The 25009-nt window shown below is 52.8% G+C and overlaps 2 protein-coding genes across 2 annotated transcripts in view; one reads left to right on the plus strand and one right to left on the minus strand.

Annotated features, from left to right (window-relative positions):
• Positions 1 to 25009, minus strand: part of CDH23 (cadherin-related 23) — a 523436-nt gene that overhangs the window by 73624 nt on the left and 424803 nt on the right. The window lies entirely within an intron of this gene.
• Positions 2000 to 20177, plus strand: LOC102852379 (chromosome unknown open reading frame, human C10orf54). The gene is made up of 7 exons (XM_006889032.1): positions 2000 to 2072; positions 7686 to 8111; positions 9772 to 9828; positions 14274 to 14381; positions 18053 to 18080; positions 19245 to 19438; positions 20140 to 20177. The coding sequence occupies exons 1-7, from the start codon at positions 2000 to 2002 to the stop codon at positions 20175 to 20177; spliced, it is 924 nt and encodes a 307-aa protein (XP_006889094.1).

Genomic DNA, 25009 nt, shown 5'->3' on the forward strand with positions numbered 1-25009 from the left:
GAAGATCACCAGGCCTTTCTTCTGAGGCACTTCTGGGGGTGGGGGGGACTGTACTGCCAAACTTGTAGTTAGTAGCTGAGCACTTAACTGCTTGTGCCACTAAAGGCTCCAGACAACCTTGGTTCAAATGTGGTCACCACCACTTACTAGTTATAAGACTTAACCTCTCTGTGGTTCACTTGCCTCATCTGTGAAATGGAGATGTTACTAGTATTTATCTCTTGGGGTGTGAGGGTTAAATGGTGAATCCATATAAAAGTGCTCAGAATGATGCCTACATAGTTAAGTACCAGCTACAAATGCATTGCACTGCTAATCCAAGAGGCACATGGTTCGAATCCACCAGCTGCTCCATGAGAAGAAGATGGGCACTCTCCTTCTGTGTGATTTACACCCTCTGAAAACCTGCTGGAGGGTCCGCTATGAGTCAGTTCCGACTTGATGGCACACAGTGACCTGCAATGATGGTGGAGTCAAAAGGAGACTTGAACTTAAAACTTAGGAAGTCCTCCCAGCACAGGATTCCGAGGGTAGTTGGCTGGGCTGCAGACAGACCTCCTCTGGGAGGGCCTGGGGGAGTTTGGAAGGGGGTCATCCAGAGAAGCAGTTGCTGGCCGGCTCCCTGGGGAGGTGTGCTGGCCGAGCCTCCAGCCCCGGATGCGTGGACGAGTTCCCAAGGTGCTGGAAGTGCCGCTTCCTCCAATAGAGCCTGGCTTCCCCTTCCCGCTCCCTTGGTCCAATGTGAATGGACACTTCCTGAGGGGGCAGGTATCAATAAACACATCTGAGATGCCCTTTGTCCTTGCTGACCGCAGAGCCCCGAGGGTGGGCCTGCTGGCTTCTGGGCCTCAGCCCTAGACCAGAGGGCACTTCCTGGCACTCTGAGCTGGCCTACTCAATTCTGCTTAGCTCCTACTTATATTCCCCTCTGTGCACTGTACCTTGGAAGGACAGGGTCTGTCCCTCCCTGATATCCACTGGAACAGCCTGGGAGCTGGGCCACTGGAGGGCAGGTCCTGCATTCATTCATGACCTCCTGAGCTGGGCCGGCAGGACTGCCAAATACGGGCCATCAAGAAGTGTTTACTCTGCAACTCCTAACAGCTGGACACAATTCAGCTGTCGGGTGGGGTCCAGGCCTGACTAATCAAGCTGGGACCCATCTCTAGAGGCCAGGGTGTTGCCGTGGTGACAGTAGAGTAAAGCACAGGCCTGCCAGGGAAACAACAACATAGGCCACAGGCCTGCCCACACCCACATGCGTAAACACGCCCATCCCATACTCAGCTCGGGGTTTCACCAAGTGCCTGCTGGGGGAAAAGAGGTCACGGAAACTGGTGTCTTGAGAAGATGCCAAACAAGAACGTCTTTGCCTGTACTGTACAGGTTTTATCTGAGGCTGAGAGGCTCCAGTGACTGAGGAACCCATGACCGCAAAATGCAGAAAGAGCTCTGGATTCCAGCGGACGGAATTCCATGAAGGACCACCCTCACCCACGGCCTCTCCACAGTGGACTTGGCTTATATTAAAACAAAACAAAAAGCAATGTCAGTGAGCTACTACTGACTCATAACTGACCCTCTATTAGTTTTCCAAGGCTGTAAATCGCATAGGAAGAGATTCTTCATCGTTCATCCTAGAAGTTGCTGGTGGATTTAAACCATCAAAGAGGTACAGCCCATGGGGCTGGCAGCACGACTCCTTATGGATACACCATGAGAGTTCCCTCATCTTGGGACCCTTGTAAATGTTTATGAGCAGAAGAAAAAAGGAATGATGTTTTCCATTTGGAGGTCAGTGGGAGGTCAGTCCAGCCTTTTGCGGGTGAGTTGCCAGCTTCACCGGCAGAGAAGTCGGGCTCTTCCTGCCCTAGTGTCCCCAGTGTGGGTCTCAAACTGGCTGTGTGGCCTTGGGCAAGTCCCTTGACTTCGCTGAGTTTGTGCCCTCATCTGTAACATGGGTATGACAATACTTGTGACAGGGTAGGGTGCTGTGAGGATGAAAGGGGACCTCTCGAGGGCCCAGCACATGCCTGTGACCATTAGTGGCCACTGCGTGGGCCTGCCCTGCAGTGAGCCTGCTGCAACATTCCTGTCCACTGTGTGCAGGGTCACGGGAAGTCAGGGCCAGCTTGATGAGGCTGGGCCATGTATTTTCCAATGAATCTTGGAGGTGGATCTCCAGGTCTTTCTTACCAGTCCATCTTATGAACCCTGTTCAGTGTCACAGCAGCACACAGGTCTCCACTGACAGGAGGGGGCAAGCAGGACGTGAGGTGCATTGGCCAGGAATCCTGCCTGGGCCTCCTGTAGGTGGGGTGAGAATGTCACCACTGAACTGCCCGTGTCCTCTAAATGAACAGCCAGCACACAGTAAGCGCTCACCGTTATATGGGACCACCTCTGCGGCCCTTTTCTTGCCTTCTTCCTCCAACATGAGGAAAGTCAACCCTTTCCACCTGCCCGCAGGCCATCAGGGCTGGAAGGACCCTAGGAATGTGGAAACTCTCTCAAGCTAAGATGAAGAAAGAGAGGCTCAGAGAAGGGATGAAACCTGCCCCAGGTCACACAGCAGGCATACACCCAAGAGGAATCTTATTGCTTAGGAAGAGAGTTTCAATCCTGAGCCTTGAGCTTTCTTAGTTCACAGTGGGCCCTGCCTCCTAATTCAGTGGTGGGTGGAAGTGGGAGGTGAGCCCCCAGAGCCCCACAAGGACTGGATGCTTCTCGCCTGCACGCAGGCTCAAGACCAGACCAGCCATCTTCCTGTCCCACACGCTCCTGGTCACTCTGGAGCCAGGGGCCTTCCTCCCCACCCACTCCCCCGGGCCTGCGACAATGACCCAGGTATCCAAAAGGATCTGCTCTCAACAATATGCAACATCCTCCCACACGTGATTATAATTCCAGCTGCTTTATATAAATATGCTTCATGGTGCACGCACAGGGCAGCGTGGGTGCTGCGGGGTGGACACTGGCTCCCTGCGTGTCTGTTTGCCCAACATCATGCTCTTGCGTGTCCTCTCAAAGACAGGCTGTGCAGGGGCTGGTCTCAGCTGGCGTCTCAGACACAATAACAGGATGCTTTCTGGGACCCACAGCCCTGTTTGACCCTTTATTTTAGCTTGAAATCCAGCATTTTCCTTGCACCCCAAACCTAGACCCCACTATGGCTTCTCTTTTTTTGGAAAGAGGAAGAGGTCTTGGGGCAGCTGACGTGTGTGGGGTGCTGGATATTGAGCAATGTTTGCCATCCCCCACCTTATTGCTGTCCCTAACCCCTCTGAGTCCGCTGTGAGTTTTGAAGGAAACACCTCTGGTAGTGACATCCCCTCCCCACTGTGCAGGCAAGTCTGTGGTCACTGACACCACTGTGTGAGACCTAGTGTCTGCTGGAGGCCTAGAGCTTGCTCCCACCCTGTCCCAAAACCCTACGCACATAGATGCTCTGCCCATCAAACAAGCGCTACCCTGCCCACATCTCACCCCACCAATCCACACCTCCTCTATCTACACTTATTTGGCCCCCTTAGTGGCTAGCTCCCACCCTATCCCCCATCCCTTGCTCAGCTTTAACCCCCGCTCCCTCCACCACTACACAGCCTGTTGCCTTACCCACTCCAGTCTTACAGCCCAGTCTCTGGGCCAGCCCTCCTGATAACCCCAAGGAAGTTTGTGTGTGCTCCTGAGAATCAGTGAATCATTCTTGGTGCTGCGTTCTGCTCTCTTAGCCTTGGGCGGCCCTGGGGTAGATGATCATGTTGCAAGGGGTGCTGATTGAGAGATACTGGTGGGAGTTGCCATGTGGCCTTCCCCTAGAGAATGGGGGAGCACAGGGCAGAGATAACTCTAGATCTATCTTTAGGCAGGCTTCAGGGTTTCCTGAGAGCTCCTGAGCTTCTCCACACCTCTTTTCTAGCACAAGCGTGGTTCTGTGGCTACATTCACCCTATACAGGCCTGTATCAAGGAGGTCCAGGCTGTCATGGACAAAGCTTGTGGTGCAGCCAGGCTGTCTGGGGCTTCTCTCCCACGGGTAAGAGCACAGGTTGGCAATCAGAGGAGACTTGGCTTGGTCCCTGCTTTGCTTGGCTCCTGCTGGGGACAGTGGGTGGAGGGTCTTTGAGCCTGAAAGTTACACCTGCAGGATAGTGGGCTTGAGGAATAGAATCCCACCACAGCCAGACTAAAGACTCCACTCTAATGTCAGTCTGGCCAGGCAGTGATGGTGAGGGAGTGAGGCAGGCCGGGGGTGCGTCAGGGAGTAGTGAGGACTGCGGCAAACTGGAGCATAGATGCATGATCTGAAGGAAGGCCTACTGTTCAGCGGCAGCTGATGGCTGCGGTGTGAGAAAGCCTTAACTTTTGATTTTCAAAGAGAAGCAACATATTAGAAATTTTAATTGTGGGTAATCTTAAGAAAAATACTCCAAACTGAAGTCATTGCTGTGGAGCCGGTTTTCTGAGCCAGTAAATGGCATAAGAGGAGATCTTTCTCCTGAGGAGAGACTGGTGGGTGGTACAAACCACGAGGGAGGTGCTGCCTTGGGCTAGCTGGGCAACTCCCCATGGACTACGCCACCAGAGCCCCCTACATTCTCCAAGGTGCAGATGGAATAGGTCCGCAGGCTCAATGTGAACTGTGGCCTAACAGTCTCAGAACTCTTTTCTTTAGTGGTGTCAGCGCCTGAGTGAATTTGAGGTCCAGCACTTCCTTCCTATGTGATCTTGACTGAGTCAACCTTTCTTTGCCTCAGTTTCCTCCTCAGTAAGATGGGAATGAAAACAGTACCTACCTTACAGGGTTATTGGGTTGGTTGTGTTATAAAGGCCTTAACACAGTGAAGATTTTCGTATTATAATTCTTATTAGGTCCTGTTTCATCTGAAATCCTCATACTCTAGGCTCTCAGTTCATAACCCGTTGGACCTTCAGGCAAGCCACTTTTGGTTTCTGGGCTTCTATGTTTTTAGCTAAGGAACCCTGGAGACCTTAACTATTACCTGCAGTTTGAACCTGCCCGCTGCACTGTGGGAGAAAGATGTGGCTGTTTGCTTGTGAAAAGATTTACAGCCGTGGAACAGAGTTACACTTTGTCCTGTAGGGTCACTGCGAGCCCTGGAAACCCTTATGGAGGGCAGACTGTTGGTAAAAAGGGTCAAGAGGTAGCCAAGCGCCCCACCTCTCTTTTAATGTTCATGTCTAGAAACACAATATGCTTTGACACATACGCTACTTGACTTTGTTAAAGTCAACAGGAATGTGAGCAAATCTTGTAAAAGAACAGACCTGCATGTGCGGCTGTTTACGAGGGATTCCATTAACCCTAGGGAGAGCAGGTGGTGCAGAGGGTAAGCACTTGGCGGCTAATGAAAGGTTGACAGTTTGAACCCACCAGCTGCAGCACAGGCGTCCCATCACACACAGCTTCCGTGAGGGTTCACTGCCAGGCGCCCCTGTGGGATGCTCCCACCCTGTCCTCTAGGCTGGAGCTGAGTTGTAATCAACTCCATGGCAATGAACATGCTTCGGGTTGGCAGAGGAGTCTGGTACTTTGGCATGTTGTTAGGTGCTGTCAAGTCAGAGCCGACCGACCCATAGCTGAGCCTCCAGCGGGTTTTCAGAGGCTGTAAATCACTCAAAAAGAGAATGCCCATCGTTTTCCCATAGACCAGCTGGTGGATTCAAACTGTGTACCTTTGGGATTGTAGCACACAGCTTTTTACCACTAAGAAGCCATAGAAGTCACCAGAGCCATAGAAGTTCTGAAATCTACCCACCTTAGCAACAAAGTCTCAAAATTCTAGGGCTCCCAAACATGGCACCCTCATATCTAGGCCCAGTGAGGGGAATGGCTTGGTTGTGTTTTCTTATTTCCCTCCCTCCTGGGGGTACCTAGATGTCCACTCCTAGAGCCACATTCTTGGGGGCCAAGGCATTGCTGCCTCCCGCCAGTCAGAACTATAGCACAAGCAGCTAGCGGGCATTCCTGCCTTTGAGGGAGTGTGATGCTAGCTTTTCCATTCCATTGTGCAGAACTGCTTTTCAATTTCTTAGATATGAATGAGCTATTGAGTTACTAAAATGGATTAGAAACCTTTCTAACTCCCATGAGTTGAGTACCAACCGTGAGGAAGGTACTTCCAAGGCACTAATCCCTGCCCAACTCCAGCAGATTCTTGCATTTCTTTATAGTGAAGAGTTTGAAGTTTAAAGTTCAAGTGAACACAGTGATTGGACTCAAGGGAACCTGGTCCAAGCCTGAAGGCTCCGTCAGGGTAATGTCCCCTCCCCAGGGCCTTTAGCTCTGTTGGTGGGTCCCTGGGTCAATGACCAGGAAGGAAGGACGTGTCTGGAAGAGGATCTGGTATGTTTTAGGTCCAGGTGCTGTCCTGGATGGGGCAATGAAGAGGACATGTTTCTAGCCCCTCTAGCCCGGTCCACCAATCTTACAGCAGCTCTCAGAGGCCAATCAAAAGACAACACTAGTTTTGTGGCATCAGGGGCTATCCTCGAATGCCCACAGCAGGCCTTAGAGTGCACCTCTCTTGCTGGCATCTTTTCTCCCATTCAGTCCTCAGCAACCCTGTCGTATAGCTGATATTTCTCCTCATCGCACAGATGGGGAATTGGAGACCTATGGCTAGACAGGAGAGCTGGGACTCCAATCCCAGGAATCTGTTCTCAAACACCTGTGCTTTTGGGGGCCCACCTGGTTAAACGCTGGGGATCAAATTCAGATAAAGAGGATCACAGGAGTAATTCACCATCAACACAAAACAAACTAGGGAACTTACTTCTAAAAACACTGAGTTGGAGACAGGTGCGTGGATGGGATGCCTCTCCATGTTTCACCTTTCTGCAGACAGAACAGGGATTTCCTGCTTCTCTCCCACCTTGCCCAGAGTACCTCTCCACTTGTTGAAATCCTATCTGTCCATCAAAGTGCCAAAGACCCTCTCTCCTTCAGGAAGTGCCCACTACCCCCAGGAAGGCTGTTTCCTCCCTCTTCAATGACCTGATGGCAAGGAGGCTACTTCTTCCAGAATGCGGGCTCTGTCTGCCCAGGAGCCTGTAAGGCTCCTACAGGAAGCATCCAAGTGAGCTGTCACACCTGGCTCAGGCCTCACAACGAAGAGATGCTATGAATTCATGCGAGTGAGGGCATGGGATGGCAGGCCTAGCCTCAGTGGATGGACAGGTCCTTGGAAAGGTGGCAAAGGACAAAAAGCTACTCGTTCCAAATTGACCTTCCCTGTGTCCACCCTGCCTGTTACCCAACAGTGCTGGGCACAGGGGCTGGGCAATGCCAGGGCCAATCCCAGGCATAGTAGGGTGGTTGAGATAGGGAAGCTGGAACAGGGCCCATGCTCCTCCCAGATGCAGACACACTCAGCTACACTGGTCAGGCTGCTGCCCATTGGCCCTGCAGCCTTTCCCGATTCCCTATGGCCCTACTTACCACTTAGGGGAAGCTCTGGAAGCTTCTCTCCACAGCCTGGGAGGAGCTGGACAGGATTCATACCTGAAGAAGTGATTGTGACACCTCCCAGGCTTGGCTGGGCAATAGCTGAGAAGGTTCTAGAACCCACATCTTTGGAGCCCCCGGCTAAGGTTCCTCAAGGCTCTGGATCTCTGGGGGCTGTGCTGGCTCAGGCTGGTGACGAGCTCTTTCTCTCTGAGCAGGTCTGGTGGCATCCTTCAAGGTGGCCACGCCATATTCCCTGTTCGTGTGCCCAGAGGGGCAGAACGTCACCCTCACTTGCAAGCTCTTGGGGCCTGTGTCTAAGGGACACGAAATGACCTTCTACAAGACATGGTACCGCAGCTCACGGGGCGAGGTGCAGGTCTGCACAGAGCACCAGCCCATCCGCAACCTCACCTCCCAGCAGCTGCACCTGCGTCACCTGGGCCACCACACCAACACCAGCCAGGACCTGGCCCTACATAACGGGGTGGAGTTGTCCTCGGACCACCATGGCAACTTCTCCATCACCATGTACAAGCTGACACCCCGGGACAGCGGCCTCTACTGCTGCCTGGTGGTCGGGCTCTGGCACCACCACTCGGAGCAGAAGGTCCACGCGGCCATGGAGCTGCAGGTGCAGAGAGGTGAGAGGGCCTGCAGGGCTGACGTGGAGGCATCAGCCTGGAGGGACAAGGGGTGAGAGTAACACTGTGGCTGTGTGACCGCGGGGGTGCAGTGCAGGTATGCGGCACTGTGACCAGAAGAAAGGGAGCCACAGGCTGGGTACAGATGGTGTGACCCTGGGTGACACCATGATGGGGGATGGAGACTGTGGCATTCCAGGGACTAAGTGAGTGGTCGGTCACATGAGACAGAATGGGTACAATGTGTGGGGTTAACTCTGAGATGGGGAAGAAGCCTGTGGCTTTGTGACAATGAGACTTTTTATTTTTAATAACAATGTTTTTTTTCTTTTCAGTAGTATTGTTGTTGTTGTTAAGTGCCATTGAGTTGTAGACGACTCATAGAGACCCTATGAACGAAAGACCCGAACACTTGCATAACTTTTATCATTTCTCCAAGTTCATAGGGTTTCCAGAGGCAAGCTATTTTGGAAGTGGATGCCCCTCCTGCTTCCAAGCCTGTTTTAATCTGGGATCTCCACCAAACACTGTCCACCATGGGTAACCATTAATGCATTTGACACATCAGAGTCACAGTGTTCAGCTTCACAGCGACCACAAGTTACCTCTGTACAGCAAATGGACAGACCAGTGCTAGCCCAATTAGAAGAATATTTGACCAAAACCAGTTATTCGTAGGCTTATAAAAAACTGAGCGAAGAGTACAGAGAATTTGCCTCTGCAAGGAGCCTGGGCCGATTCTGTTCACGGAAACTATGTCTGTAGTGATTATGTGCCAAGTGTGACAGCCATGTGACTTGGGCGTGAGTCAGTGAATGGCTGAATGATGGCTGGGTTGGGGGACGTGTGTATAGTTCTTCCTCTGACAGCACAAGGGCTGGTGGAGTGAACAGAGATGCAGAGTGCAGAGACCCACATCTCTATGGGTGGTGTGCAAATGGAAAAGGCATGTCTGGCTGTGTGACAGAGATGTGTGTGTGTGTGTGCCCGCACGCGCGTGCATGCACGTGAGACAGAGAGGGAGCGTGTTTGTGTATGTCTGTGGGAATCAGTGTGTCTCTGCATGTGTGTATGTGATAGTGTGAATATGTAAGTGTGTATGTGTAAGTGGGTGTGTCTGATATTTTAGAGTATGAAAGTGTGTGCATGAGTGCATCTGAATGTATGTGGGAGCATACATATGTGAGAGTGTGAATGTTTAAGTGTGGGCAAGTGTCCATGTGTGTGTCTGAATGTGTGCACACATGCATATGCATGGGGCTATGATGGCTCCCCTGAGGCTGTGCTGCATTCCAACATGGTTTGAATTCACCAGCTGCTCCATGGGAAGTCTCTCCCTGTATGATTTACTGCCTCTGAATACCTGCCGGAGGGTGAGCTATGGGTCGGTACAAACTCAATAGCATACAACAACAACAACAACAACAACAACAACGTGTGTGTATGAGTGAGCATGTGAATGTGTGAGTGTGTATATAATGGTGCATATATGTGCATATGTGAGAGTGTGGGTATGGATGTGTGTGTGCACATGTGTTTCTGTGGTTCCCCTGAGTCATAGCACAGGCCTTTGAGGGGAATGGGACACACTGACTTGGAATGCTTCCCTTGTCTCCTGGCCTGGCACCAACCTAATGATTCTTCTCTTTGCCCCATCCAGGGAAAGAAGTGTCATCCAAATGCATCGCGTACCCACCTTCCCCTCAGGAGAGTGAAAGTAAGGTTCCACCACCTTGCCTCTTCTTGGGTCTCTGTCTTCATCCTGGGCCTAGACCTGTCTGAACTGACCTCATTACCTCAAGCCCTGGGACCCCTATAGCACTTCCTTTGCTGCTGTCCCCTTTTGCCTTCTCCTCCACCTGAACCCTTATACCTCCAGAAACCCACCCCACACCCCAATCCTCAGATAGAGGAGCTGGCTCCTGGAGAAGTGGGCTGAGATCCTCCTCAGGCAGCCGCTGCTCCAGACTCCCTGGGTGGGGAGGCACCCTGATACCAGCCTTCAGCCAGGGCAGGTATCCCCGTGGCAGGCACTGGATGCCACAGGCTGCTGGGCTTGTTTTCAGTGGGTGCCACCCCTGGGTCAGCCCTCTGTGACCTGAGGAGGTTGAAGGGGTACAGGTGGGGGCAGGCTCCTTCTGGTTTGGGATTCCACCACAGAGAATCCCTTTGTTCTACGTGCGGAGTGGTGAGGAGAGGGTCGAGAAGGGCAGAAGAACAGCCCTCTCCTCGAGCTGTGCCAGGCACACACCCTGTGCTAGTTCCATTTAAGGCCGCTCTGGTGGCCTCACTGGTAAGGAGCTGCACTGCTAACCCTAAGGCTGTGCCACTCTGTTGGTTCAAATCCACGAGCAGTTCCTGGGGAGGAAGATGGACAGTCTCCTCCTGTGTGATTTACAGCCCTGCAAACCCACTGGAGAAGGGTCAGCTATGAGTCAGACTCTGTTTGTGCCCCATGTATGTACTGTTATCTCAGTTAATACTTACAGAACACCCACTGATGCTGCCACTCACTGTCATCTTCACTTTACATACACGGAATGTGAGGCCCAGACAGCTGACAGCATTGCCCAAGTGCACTGAGCTGGCAAGGCCAGGCACAGCTGGAACTGGGCTTCGGGGCTGCTAAGCCCGACCAGAGCGAGTGGAGTCTGCATAGTGCCCGAAATCAGGCACAGGAGCAGCTCCCTTGCCCGATCCAACCTGAAAGGACATGAAAACTTTTCACTCAGGCCACCTCCTCCCAAATCAACAAATGGACCAGCCAGGAATGAAATTAGAGCACGCAGTTCTGTCTGAGCCAGATGCACCTGGGCCAAGGAACTCCCCTGCACACAGCAGGGCTCACCCTGAACCTCCTGTCCTCGCTTCCCCAGTGCGCCTCCCTTCCCGCAGAGACCGGCCCCTTCCTTCCCGCAATGTCCCCACCGCCTGTGTGTACGCGCATGTCCGAGCACACGTGGACCTGAGTGCAGGGCAGCATGACTCACGCACCCACCGCCTGTGCACGCGCACGTCCGCGCACACGTGGACCTGCATACAGGGCAGCATGACTCAACGCACCCACGCATGCACCGACGCACACCTCACCACTGCACTTTTTACTCTCTGCGGTCCTATAGTCCATAACCCCACACTGAGCTGCAAGGCCGATATAGAGACAACGGGGCCGCACTTCACAGAAGGGCAAGCTGGGGTTCAGGCAGGTAAAGCAACTTGCCCTAGTCTCTCACCCATGTCCTTGGGAGAGGACAGAGGACCCCTCAGTATGCAAACTCTAACCAAGCTGTGTTTGTCTCTGCCAATGCCTTGACATCCAGAAAAGTCATTGTATGATTCAAGCTGTGGAAGGCCAAAGATGAGATGCCAAGGAGCAGGATGCTAGAGAAGCCGGTCCCTGTTTGGCGGAGGACAGGTGCCCCTGGGTACCTAAGCAGTTCATGCTTCAAACCAGCCTGCTCTTGTGTTTCTTTCTCTAACTTCAGCCAGAGTTTTTGATGTTACCCTGGGCAGTGGGAGGATAGCTGGTCTATGTATGGAATAACCTGAAAGCCTGAGTCAGCCTGAGGGTGAGTGGGGGGCAAGATGAGGGAGAGTAGACAGGGGAAGTCAGGGCCCAAGGGCTGCCAAGGGGCTGTGGTTTTGCCCTGAGCCCAGGAGAATGGGCCAGACAGCCGTCTCCCTTCCAGCACCCCATCCGCCAACATGACAGGATGTGCGGTTTGCATTGATGAAGCCCTCCCCAGGGAACTGGGCAGCTCAGCCCTCCTCTGCTTATTCCCAGGGGTTACCTGACAGGTATCACACAAAGGCCCACTGAGCCACCTTGTGGGTAGGGTGTGTGAGGGCCTGTTATAGTCCTTGGTGCTGGCCCCAGAGCTGCCTCTGCTTCACCTGATCACCTCCCCAGCCTAAGCTGGGCCTAGATGGCCACTAGGGGTTGTCCTCAGGATGGGAGTGCAGGCATCAGTCATGTGGAGGGGCTGCAAGCTGACCCCAAACTCCTGTTCTAATCTCATTCCAGGCCAGTGTTTAAAGAAGCCTTACCCTCACCCTAAGTGGAAACAGTCCAGACCCCTAGCATGGCTAGGGAGGGAGGAGGTGAAGCAGAGAGTCGAGGCTGAGCACCCCCTGCCCCTTCACAGCCTCCAAGCAGAAGGGGTGGGATTAGTGAGCACCTGAACCTTACAAATGCTGATTGGTAACAGCCCATTGCAACCCGCTTCTTAGATATTACGCACAGGGAGGTCCTTTGATGCAGTTTAGACATTTGAAGTGCCTGAATTGTAGAATGTTTTTTTACTTTCAGTCTTTCACATTAAGCTGCAGCCTCCCTAGATCAGTTGGAAGCAGCTTGAACATGGAGTCACACTTGCTTTGTAATTAGTCCAGCAACTGTTCCTGGATCAGTCTTTTTAAAAGGGCCTGGAAACAGTGTGTTCTTTTCCGCACTGTGTGCAAACCAACCCCCTGAAAGCTTGTTTACACCATCCAGTGGCGTAGCAGTACAATAAAATACAAACAGCCTTTATTCCCCCATAAATAGTGCAAAGGCAACACGAGGCCACGGCCTCTCCAGCTTCCTAGAGCTCTCTGAGGAGACGCTGACACCATGACAAGGTACCCTGGCCCATCTTTGGCTCAGGGAAAGGCTGAAATTGGGAAGGAAATGGGTTTATGCTGCTTGTGGTTCCACAGGCATTTATGTTCCCAGCTAAACTCTTAAAAGTCAGCAGTTAGACCAAAATAAATCCACCCTCCCCACACTCTTGGTGGGATGGGGAAGTGGCAGGACCTTTTTTTGAGAGCAATTTAGCAACCACCTAAAAGAAAATGCACATACTCTTTGGCTCAGCACTTGCATTTCTAAGAACTTATGCGCATAGGTGTGGTGCTCAGAAATACCTGTGTACTGGGAGCTCCTTTGCTGCTAATCTAGAGGTTGGAGGTTCGTGTTCACTCCATAGCACTAAGGAAGAAAGACCTGGTGATCTACTTCCAATCTATCGTCATTGAAGTCACACAGGGCACAGCAGTACTCTGACACATGTGGGGTCACCATGAACTGGACTGTTTGTGACTAAGTTATCAGTTATATAAAGAAATGGAAGCAGTGTAAATATAGGACTTCTTCTTCAGTGAATTTAATTTGGCCCAATGGTAAAACTCAAGGCAGAATGAAGTAACTCTCAGTGTTGCTATGAGAATACATGTTCCCACTAAAGGAAGTGGGGAAAGCATATGATCCCATGTGTGCTGTACACACACATCACATCTAGACGGACACATATGAAGCCACCGCTTGTGGTATCTAGTGAGAACTAACTCCTAGCTGACTCTCCAGACCTTTATGTTTTCAGCTAAACTCCTAGCTGACCCTCCAGTGGGTTTTCAGAGGCTGTAAATCACACAGGAGGAGACTGCCCATCTTCTTCTGTGGAGCAGCTGGTGGAATCAAATGACATGGTTTTGGGATTGCAGTGAAGCTTTTTGCCACAAGGCCACCAGAGATCTTTTATATGAAGCCACTGTCAGGGTTTATCTCTTCAAAGGGAGACATAATAGAGGGTGGTGGAGATTTTTGGACACTTCATACGTGAAATTCTTCACTTTTGTAATTGGAAAAGCTTGAAATGTAAAAATGCTGGGCAAGGATCCCACATTTACTTTCCCCCATGATTTCTGTGTGTGTGTGTGTGTGTGTGTGTGTGTGTGAGATATCAAGAGGTGGGACTTCCAGAAGCCCTGCCCTAATGCCCTGAGGCTCCTTTTGATCTTAAACTCGGTGATGGGGGGGGCGGGTGGGCGGGGGGGGGCGGGGCTCATGCTCCCCCTTTCCAGGACTAACCCCATCCCCACGGGGTTGAGCTGGCCCCAGGATGTGGACTTGGGTTTTCTCTGAAGCCACCTTAGCCAGGATGCCTCACAGCTGTAAGCTCTGATCCACATGGAAAGGAGGCGAGCGGCTCTCTGGAAGGGGCTCCCCAGCCCTTTCTGCCTCTCAGCAGAGGCGTCAGCACTTCTGCAGGTCACTGAGGGTTTGGCTGAAGGCCTTGGGTTAGTGTGGGTCCCCCACCCCACTTCTGCCTGCCTTCCTTCTCTGGGCCTCAGTTTCCCCCAGGTGGGAACAGGACCCTCACTTGGGCTGCCTCTGCCTTTCAGGCATCACAGCTGCGGCCCTGGCCACGGGCGCCTGCATCGTGGGCATCCTCTGCCTCCCTCTCATCCTGCTCCTGGTCTACAAGCAGAGGCAGGTGGCCTCCAACCGCCGTGAGTACCCTTGACGTTCTCAGGTGGGTGGGGGTCAGGGCGACCTATTGTGGTTGTGGTCGAACCCTCCAGCGGGTTTTCAGAGACTGTAAACAGCATGAGAGGAGATTTCAGCTCATCTTTCTCCCTTGGAGCAGATGGTGGGTTGAACCAATGGTGTTTGGGCTGGCAGTGCAACTCTTTACCACTAAGGCACCAGATCTCCCTGCAGGTCAGGCACAACGCCCCCTCTGTCTCAGAGATGGGAGCTGCGCCAGTCCCTGCAGGGAGCTGGCCTCGGTCAGTCTTTCAGTCAGTCAGTCAGTGAGTCAGTGAGTCAGTAGGGGGCCCAGATGTGCCTCTGGCTCCCAGGCAGCACTAGCTTAACACTCAGAAAACCTACATATTGAATGAATGACTAAGAATATCGAGGTGCTCAGATGGTTTCCTGAAGTACCGCCTCTCTGAGCCCCTGTGGGATATGCTTAATGTGTGAGTGTGCTTATTATGTCATTAGTGTACGATCTTCAAGACAGACATGACCTTTGGAGCATCAGAGCCAAGAACGGTCTCAACAATCACTTGGCTCAAAACTTCCCCTTTCACAAAGCGGAAACCCAAGCTCAGCAGGTCAAAGAACCAGACCTTATGTACCTTAGCAAGAAGTGGCTGAGTGGCACCCCAGCACAGTGCTTGCAACTCAGGTTCTTTCCAGAGAAAGCAATCCTGCCATTTACTAAAATACTCATCACTGTGCTCACGGGCAGCCCTGGTTGTGCCGTGATTAAGCACTTGACTGTTAACTGAACAGCTGGTGGTTGGAACTCACCCCACGGCCTAACAGGAGAACCACCTGGAGATCTAACACCTGATGATGACAGCCTAGATGACCCGGTGGGGCAGTTCACCTGAGGTCACACTATGATTTGAAACTGACCTGAAAGAGCATCACAGCCAACAATCCCTAAGCGATGTGTACCAGGCACAAGGCTAAACTTGTTACATACATTCTCTTGCTTATTCCACATAAAAGTCCTAAGAGTTCTGTACTAATAATGTCCCATTTTACCAACAAGCAAACCAAGGCACAGAGAAGTTAACTAACTTGCTAAGGAAATGCACATCGACTGAGATGGGCTAGTCTTCAGGTCTCAGCCACAAACACCTTTCATCCTCACCTTGCCCCATCTTGCCCCTGAGGCCTCTGGGAGCAGAAGGGAGGAAGTTCTGTGTTCTTGGTCCCTGTGGTTCCCCGCACACCCTCTCTGGCTCCTTCCCCTTAGCCTGGCTGCAGAAGGTGGCTGAGGAGGCCTGCACTGTCACTTACCCTGTGGCTTGGGGCTCGCATCTCCTGGGAGCCCACACTGGAGGCCCATAGTGAGATTCTCAGGGGGAGTGGCCACCTCACCCCTACTCTCTGGATGGCTGTGTTCCTCTAACCGGACTCACCACAGTCTACCTCCAGGGGGAGGTGGAGGTGGGCTCAGGTAAAGGCTGAACAGAAAGCAGAGTCAAGGGTTCCATGAAGGACAGAAATGGTGCCAGAAATGTCACAGCCAGCTCGTGCTGTAACATTTCCATGGAGGAGGGAACAGGGCTTAGCTAGGTTCGTTGTCCTGCAGATAAAGAGGCACTTTCTGGCCCCTTACTGCAAACTACAAGGTGGCCTCTGCCATGTAAGCAGAATAGGGAACAGGAAGTGGGAGAACAGAGTGTTGGGGGTGTGTGTGTTGGTGTGTGTGTTTGTGAGGGGAGTGGGGGGCTGTGCACCTGCCGTACTGCCTCCTAGTTCTCCTTACCATGTCACTGAGGGGGGCCCAAGTTCTCTCCAGATGAGGCGTCTTGGGGTCAAGGAGAGATGGAGGCAACACCCTAATCTCCTCAGGAGAGACTGCTCTGACACGGCCAGAGAAGGGAGGTCAGAGGGAGGCAGACCCAGGCCAGAGACTGTGTGAGGAGGGCATGGGGTGGAGGGGGGATCCTGAGGATGGAAGGGGGCCTGTGCGCAGTTCTCAGTTTCTCCCACTCCACTCTGCCACACTCTAGTCTAAAAGTGGCTGGATTCCTGTGGGCTTCCTTAAGGGTCCTTAAATGGGGATGGCAATGAACTGGATTAGAAGAGGGGTTCTAGCGAGCTCTGGTGGCCTAGTCGCAAGAAGCTGCACTGCAATCCCAGAGGTACAAGGTTCGAATCCACCAGATGCTCTGCTGGAGAAGGAGGGACAATCTCTTCCTGAACCAGTCAAGTCAGATCTGATTTGACGGCACACGTGCGCGCGCGCGCGCGCTCTCTCTCTCTCTCTCTCTCTCTCTCTCTCTCTCTCTCTAATAATAAGAAACCACACACACAAAAAAGAAGAGGGGTTCTGTGGACGTTAGGGAGCATTGGGACCGTGATGAGCAGCTGTGCACTAGTATCCTACCCCTAGATTCAGTATCTGCAGTAACAGAAAGGTGACACTCACTGGTCTTCTAATAAAAAGATTTTTGAGGGGAAAAAGGAAAGTAAGAGAAGAGAGGCTGTGAGCACACGGGAAGGCAGCTGGGCTGAGCCAATGGATGTGGCTCTCACCCAGGTTTAGGCAAAGACTCAGTTTCCCCAGCTCTTCAATGGGCCCACAACCTGTCCCTAGAGAACAGCGGAGGACAGAAGGGGGCTTCCACACAAAGTACCCGCACGAAGCCTGACACTAAGGAGCCACGCAGTCTGCAGTGGCCGAGATCCCGTTCTGGGAAACTGTAACTTCCTCACTGTGTGACCCTGCTCCTCCTCCACCCTCCGCTTCCCCCCAGAAATCTGCAGGACAGAAAGCCCTTTAACAGAAGGATCTGAGGGAGTTTATTTGGAGTTGCAAGAAAGAAGGAAGTGGGGGTCCCTGCATTCTAGGGAGTAGCCATTTTGAGAGTGGGGAACCCCAAGGGTTGGACAAAGCAGCAGCAACTTGGATGAGGAACAGAAATTTGGTAGAATGGCTGAGAAATGATGGGGTATGCAGTCCCCCCCACCCTGCGAGGTTCCCTGGAAGAATGACACTTCCTGGTGGCTTAGAGGGTAAGGAGTTGCACTGCCAACCCAAAGGGCTGAGGCTCGAATCTGCCAGCTGCTCCATGGAAAAAAAGGTGGGCAATCTCCTCCCTTGAGATTTTTTAGCCTCTGAAAACCATGAGTCAGCTGCCACTCTATGGCACTGCATTAAGTTGCTTTTCTAACGTCCCCCTATTAAGCAATATGAAGGGACAGAGAGCCCCAGGAACCCCCTAATTAGGAACTGACCTTGCAACACTCCCACCCCACAAATCACGCCTGGAGTCCCGGATACCACAGTGTCCAAACAGGAAACAAGAGCAAACCCAGGTGCAGGGTGTGCTTAGATCCCGAAGCCTCTGCGCAGATCCTGAGGCCTCTGCGCGGATCCCGGGGCCTCTGCTTATATCTCCTCAGCTCCCTTTGGGTGCCTGGTGCAGGTGTGCACACTTAAATGCGGGCTGAGTTTCATTTGTCAATGGTCAGCCAGGCATCCCTCCAGAGCACTGTGGGCAGGCCTCCTTCCCAGGAGAAGAGAAATGAATCCTGGTCTTGCCAGGCCCTGCCCGCTGTTCCAGTTCCTCTGGGGCATCTGTCAGCAGAGACAGGGGTATTATCTAGGAGGCCTTCCCTTCAGTGATGGGATATTCTGTCTGTCTGCCCTTAGGTGCCCAGGAGCTAGTGCGGATGGAAAGGTAAGGCCCTTGGAGACTTTCTGGGGGAACTTCCTGCAGCCCTGTCTGCCCCTGCCCCCAGCCACAGCTTGAGTCTTCTTCCTCCTGCTTCTTCTGGTTTGAGGCTCCAAAAGGCTTGGCCTCTGGCTGTGGGTGGTGTCTGCAGGGGTAACTTTTAGCCGTGACTTACTCTTCTCCAAAGCCCCCACTGGTACCCCCGTCCTTACGGTGTCTCTGTGACTGGCTGTAACGTGAGTAAGCTCAGGACATCACTGTTGTTTGCCTGTACCACCCCCACCCCCACCCCGCCCCGTGCCCAGACTCAACTGTCAGGGAGGAGATTTCTGTGCAGTTGGAGAGTGTCCCTATCTATCGAGCCATCTACACAGCTGGCCCGAGAGCACCTGTGCTGGGCTGGCACTTCCCCTGGCCCCCCACCCACCTCTGGACCTCAGGGGTCAGCCTGGACAGGATGGAGGAGGAGGAAGTGGCTAAACTGAAACAGGGAGGCCCAGGGCTCAGCCTCACAAATGGAGGGGAGGGGTGACCTCTCCCAGCAAAAGAGAGACCACAAGGCCTGCAGATGACAGGGAATAGCTGGAAGGACCCAGAATGGTGCTGCACCTCAAGGTGCAGTGGGTGGGAGGCGTGTGCTCCCTCACCCTCGGCACCAGGTTGGCATGGAGCCTGGCATGGAAGGCTCAGGGAGTGAGTACCTACAGCACCAAACCCAGAGCTTCCTCTGGGTCTTTGAAAGAGCTGATTTTCAAGAGCCATCAAAGGAGGTACTGCTAGAATTGCAGAGTGGGAGTGCAGCCTCTATCCCATGGCCAAGCCCTTCCTCACCTTGAAATAAGCTTTAAGGATGTTCAATTCTGATGTCATTAGTTCTTCTGACCACAGAGGAACTGAAGTTCTGAGGCTGGGGTCCTGAGCGGGCCTCTGACTCTGGGCTTGCTGGCCAGGTGGGCTTGGGGGCAGTTCTGATGGTCAGTCACCCTGCCTCCTTCAGCTCAGGTGGCTGAGTGCAGCCCATAGCATTCTCTCTCTGGCCCTGCTTGTGGTGAGAGGCTGCTGTCGCCTGTGGCTGGGGAAGGCAGGTGATGGGGCAGTGTTGGAGGGTAAGGAGAACAGAGGCTGTGCCCCAGACAGCACAAATGACTTTCAATTCTGATTCTCCAGCAGCAACACTCAAGGCATTGAAAACCCTGGCTTTGAGAGCCCCCTGCCTGCTCAGGGGGTGTTGGTGCCCAAGCCCCGGCCTCCCTTGTCCTACATGGCACAGCGGCAGCCCTCTGAGTCAGGGCGACACCTGCTCTCTGAGCCCAGCACGCCTCTGTCTCCTCCAGGGCCCGGGGACGTCTTCTTCCCATCTCTGGGTGAGTATTTACCATCCTTGAGGGGACCCTGACATCAGGGGCAGGCATGGCCTGGCTGTGGCCACCAGCCCACCTGAAACTTGGAGAAGACTCTCCTGATCTGAAGAGTGGAGACAGCCATGGCACATCTCTCACTGGGTGTTATGAGGCTAAACTTGCAGATCACGATCGTGTCTGAAACACAGGCACTAAGACAGGGCCAGAGATACAGTGACAACTGATTTTTGTTAGGGATTCCTCCTGGTTTCAGGTCTAACAATCTTTAGTCATTTTAGACCTTGCCTTCTTAGAGAACAGTATCTCTTAAGAGAACAAAAAATTAAAGTATATAAAGTATATAAGTATGTATTTAGCAATTTATATTGACCATAATGGTAGCGAACATTTATTGTATGCTCACTATGTGCCAGAGTGAGTGGTGGTGGTGCAAATGGCTAGGGTGCTTAGGCAGTAACCACAAGTTTGGAGGTTTGAATATACCCAGGAGTGTCACGGAAGAAAAGCCTGGCAACCTAATTAGTAAAACCAGCCATTAAAAAAAAATTGTTTACTGTGACACATGTGGGGTCAACATGAGTTAGCGTTAACTCATGGCAGTTGGTTTACCATGTGACAGAGCCATGTGCCATGAGCTTCATGGTTGGGGGTTCGGGGTGAGTAACAAAGGTACCCTCCATTCATTCAACATCTTTCTTTTTTAGATCCTGTTCCTGACTCCCCAAACTCTGAGGCCATCTAGATCAGCTGGTGGCCAGTGGTCAGTTGTGGAGCCTGGGGCAGGCGCATCTGAGCCAGGCCTGGCTTTCTCCCTCCTGCTTTGATCCTGACCCTCAGTCTCTCTGTACGTTTCATGGAGGAAGGGAAAACAAAACCCCAAACCCAAACAAAGCCAAAACCCTCACTGGATCATTCAGCCACTGTGTCAAGGATGCTGGGGTGTTGGAACAAGAAGTCCACCAGCAACAGATGCCTGACGACCAGCATTCCAGGAGGCTGTGGACTGGCCAGCAGTGCACCAGTCTCTCTAGATGAACTTTGGACTCGGCAGTACCCAGGGGACAAGATGGGTACCCGGCAGACCCGAGTGGCCACCTTCCTGGACATATGACACAGAACATGATGCCCGCCCACGGTGGCACCTGGCTCTGATCTTGCCTGATGCTGTTTATCTGAGGGACTCGCTCCTGGCGCCCACCAGAGGTGTGGGCTGAGCGCCCACCCTGCCACTGGAGCCTTCCTCAGGCCTCCTACCAGCCCCTGTCTGGGAAACTGCAGCAGGTTAAGCATACCTGTGCACCCAGTGCCTGCATCCTGGTCCCCAGACAATGCTGGATTCCCCAGTATGTGAGGTAGGCACGCGCTAACTTGTGCTTGCCCACCAATTTATAGTGAACAAGTCCACTTTTATTTTTCCTGCCACATCAAAAATTCCACTTCTAGTTATGGTTGGCATCTCCCTTCCAATCCCATAGGACCTCCTACAAAATAGATCAAAGCCTCTTTTCAAAGTGACAGTTCCCAGCAGAGACAATTCTCAGTCAGCCAGGCCAGCACAGTTTAACTGGGCTTACTTACGAACCTGTAGTGAACAGTTTAAGGTTTTGTGGCAGAAGTCACGGGAAATGGCTCAGTACAGATTAGTAAGTCTGTGTTTACCTTGCTTATTGGGTAACACATCTCCGTCCCCAAAGTTCAGTGGCCAGAGGTACCGAAACAGGAAATACACTCCGGGTACTGGTGTCACCGTGAACCAGCTGACATCTTGGGCAACTGGGGGCCAGAGTTGCACCATGCCTAGCACATGGGTTGGGGGGAGAAGTGTGGGGCCTGCTGGGAAAATGAGAAGAGAGGAGCTCCATCTCCCAACATCCCACCTTTGACCCCCACCAATCTGCACAGGCAAATAGAAAGGTGACAACATGAAGCATCATCCAAACCATTATACCAAACCAGGACGCTGGAAAAGGGGGTCATATTAAAACTACGGGACAATAGGTGCAAACAGGGTCGGCAGTCTTGGCAGATGGTAAGAATGGTGGGTTAACCCCCACAGTGTGACCTCAGTGCCTTTAGCCTTGGCTCCCCTCCCAGCTGGGTCTTCCCCTGCCAGGTGCCAGTGGGCTGGGAGGAGGACAAGCCTGCACCTTGTACATAGAAGGGTCTCTTCTGCTCTGGGCTCTGCCACCACTGCAGCTTTGGGGCATGGCCTGGACATGTTTTTATACTTGCCACAAGGGGAGGGAGCCCTTTGTGCAATTGCAATTAAAGCATCTTAAAGCATGAAGTCTCTATGCTCTGGGGGTGGAAACAGGGAAAGCAGTGCCCAAGATGGTGAGTGGGGGCAAGTCTGATTGGGTACATCCTCAAGAGACCCTGGACAACTTGGGGGCAGTGCCTCTTGGGCCTTTATCTCCTGGCTGTGTTTGTTTGCTGGCTCTGCTGAGCTGGACTCAGTTACTTCCAATGAGAACAGGAGTTCTAGGCTCTGGGCAGCAGTGAATACCCCCTGGATACACGGCCCTGCTTCCTGTCCACTTACCAGACCCAAAGCCTGGGCCAGCCTGCATGTCTTGGCTATGCCTGGGTCTTGCTCAGGGCCAGGGGGCCTTGGGGAGAGAGTAAACCCAGGCCCTGTGATGTGACTGACAATTCAAGTTACCAGAATATGCAAACCCTGGCTTCTGCCTTGTTCCTGGGGCTCCGGTTCTAGCCCATCTGCTGCTGTGGACATTCAGTGCCAGCTGCTACAGAAAGAGGGTGCTGTTCTCACTGCTCTTGGGCGCTGGGGGAGGAGTGGGCAGGATGGCACCTGCTCCTTGGTGGGCTGGGCTGCCCCTGGAGTTCAAGGACAAGGCAACAGTGCAGACGCTGTCTCCCAGTGCAGGAGGCCGGCTTGACCCCATCCCTCAGCTTCTGACCTCAAGGCTGAGATGACTTCTAAGAATTTGGCTGCCAGACCCCAGGCCTGCTGGCTGCTACAACTGTGAGAGGGAGGAGCCCCAACAAGAACAGCTACCACACTTCCTCTCAGCCCCGAGCTCTTCTCGGACCTTTACTGGTGACGGCTCAACTTCGCGGTTTCCTGTTTTCAGTGAAATTTACTCTAAGCTCAGGGCTCCATCTTCATCCATTCCCACAGCCCCACCCACAGCAGCTGGCCTTGGCCCTCTGCTGCCACCAGGGCTGGCAGGGCATCTCTGGGGACACCTGTGGAGTGGCTGTTTCTAAGGCCCGACTCAGCACCTTTATCTGGGGCACACAGAGTGGAGTAGGGGTGCATGCCAGGTGCCCTCACCCCAGGAAGCTGGTGGAGGGTAGGCATGTGTTAGTCTGCCCTGTGGAAATGACTGAATCCACGGTGCTGTCTGAGGCCCAGGAGGGCAATCTGTGCATTTAGGGAGAGGTTCACTGTTGGGAGATAGAGCAGAAATTGCTGTGAGTTGTTGAGTAGCTTCTGAGTCATGTCATTGCTGTTAGGTGCCATCGAGCTGACTGAGACTCAGAGCAACACTATGAACAAAAGACCTGCACCTCGGCTTGAACTGTGCCATCCATATGATCTCTGTCCCGCTCAAGCCACTGTGACAGTCCCTGAGTCAGGTCATCCTGTCGAGGGTCTTCTTCTCTTTCTCTGACCCTCCACCTTTCCCAGCAGGGTCTCCTTTTCCAAGGACTGGTGCCTCATGCAAACAATTAACCGTTGGCATTTGTTGACTCATATCTGCAGGGCCGCTGGGTGGCTTTGAACTGCCAACCTTTAGTCATCAACCAGTGCATTATCCAATCAGGAATTACTAGATGTCGAGTCGACTGTGACTCACAGCGGCCCTGTGAAGCACAGGTCGGAACCCTGCCTTATCCTCTACCATCCCTACAATCTCCACCACGCCCAAGCAGAAACTGGAGCCCCACAACCCATCCCGGCATTCACATTTAATAAAGGTCTCCACTTCCTGCTCCGTCCAGGAAGAAGTGAAGGAGCTGCTGTCTGAGACACTGTTGTTGTTATGTGCCTTTGAGTCGCTTGCGACTCATAGCGACCGTATGTACAACAGCCCTAAACTCTGCTCTGTGCTGTGCCAATTGCACCGTCTACGATACACCCATCCCAATTACCCGAGTCCTGAATCAACCCACCTCATAGAGGGCCTTCCCCTTCTGCGCTGTCCCTCCACCCTACCAAGCACGATGTCCCTCTTCAAGGATCAGTCCCTCCTTACAACATGTCCAAAGTATGTTAGACGGAGCCTCAGAATCCTTGCCTCCAAGAAGCCACCCGGTTTAACCCTTTCCAGGATGAATCTGTTTGTTTTTCTAGCAGTCTATGGTACCCTCAATACGCTTCTCCAGCACCACAGCTCAAAGACATCAATTCTCTTTCTATCCTCCTTGGTCATTGTCCAACTCTCTGATGCATAACAAGTGATAGCAAAGACTGTATCAGACGCACCTTAGTCTCCAGAGAGACACCACTGCTCTTCAGTACTTTGGAGAGGTCCCTAACAGCAGACTTTCCCATCGCAAGTGTCTGAGGCATTACTAGGGAATATTTTAGGATATGGAGGGGGCTGCTTGATTCTCCCTGAAAATGTGACAAAGACTACAGATGACCCTGCTGTGGGTCACACAGACCCCATCTGGAGAGTCTATGGCGATAGGTCCTGGGTGGGCTCGAGGAATTTCTGCCCTTATTCACCTGGCCAGAGTCTCCTCCTCCAGTGCCCCAGTGCTGGGGCTGAGGGTCTAGCAGCATTGCCTTCTGTGGGCATGCTCTGTGGTGGGGGGTTTGGGATGATGGGAGGGGAAAAGTGCATCCTTGAGAAGTTCTGTCCCTAGTCCATCACCTGGCCACTGTAGCCCTGATGAACTTGACCCTGCCCTGTATTAGAGGCTCTCCTGGGTGTCCTCCAGCCTAGCCTGCCAGGGCTGAGGACTGGGTTCAGATTCGCTCAGGGAGCACAATAGGGAACCAGAGTTGCCAGGCAACACGCTGCGTGCAAAGGCCTTTTGAGATACAGACGCTTGGAGCTCAGTCGAGGTGTACCTTTGCCCACAGCCAGCGCTGACTGCCAGGCCCGCTCAGACATCCACTCCTATGCATTCCTCCTGTGTCTCCTCAACTGCCCCATGAGCCCCAGGAGACCTGGATCCAGAAACTTCCTAGCCACACAACTGGCTGCAGAGCTGGGCACTGAGACACAGCCCCTGGGAGATAGGCCAGCCCGGACGCAGGGCTCTGTGACAGGCAGGACCACCTCTGAGTTTCCACCAGCTCTGCAGTTCTTCTTACCTCACCTGGCTCTGGGGAGGGAGAATCTCCTCAGTATCAATAGGGGCCCCAGCTTGGACCAGGTCAGAAGGCAGAGGACTGATTTTGCTTAGCAACCCTCATCCGTTGGTGCGTTGGTACGAGTTCTTAGAGGTATCCTAAAGAGTCACTAAGCTTCATGAGAAAGTGCTGAGACCAGCAGGCAGAGTGTGTGCTGTGGGCACAGGGGAGGGAAGTGATAGGATGCATGCTGCATCTTTGCTTTTTCTGTTACAATATCTGTGCTTTCCAGAACCTGCTCA

This window comes from Elephantulus edwardii, unplaced genomic scaffold (genome assembly GCF_000299155.1).
Source record: "Elephantulus edwardii isolate Elephantulus edwardi_28Jun2011 unplaced genomic scaffold, EleEdw1.0 scaffold00074, whole genome shotgun sequence".
In the NCBI taxonomy this organism is placed as follows: domain Eukaryota; kingdom Metazoa; phylum Chordata; class Mammalia; order Macroscelidea; family Macroscelididae; genus Elephantulus; species Elephantulus edwardii.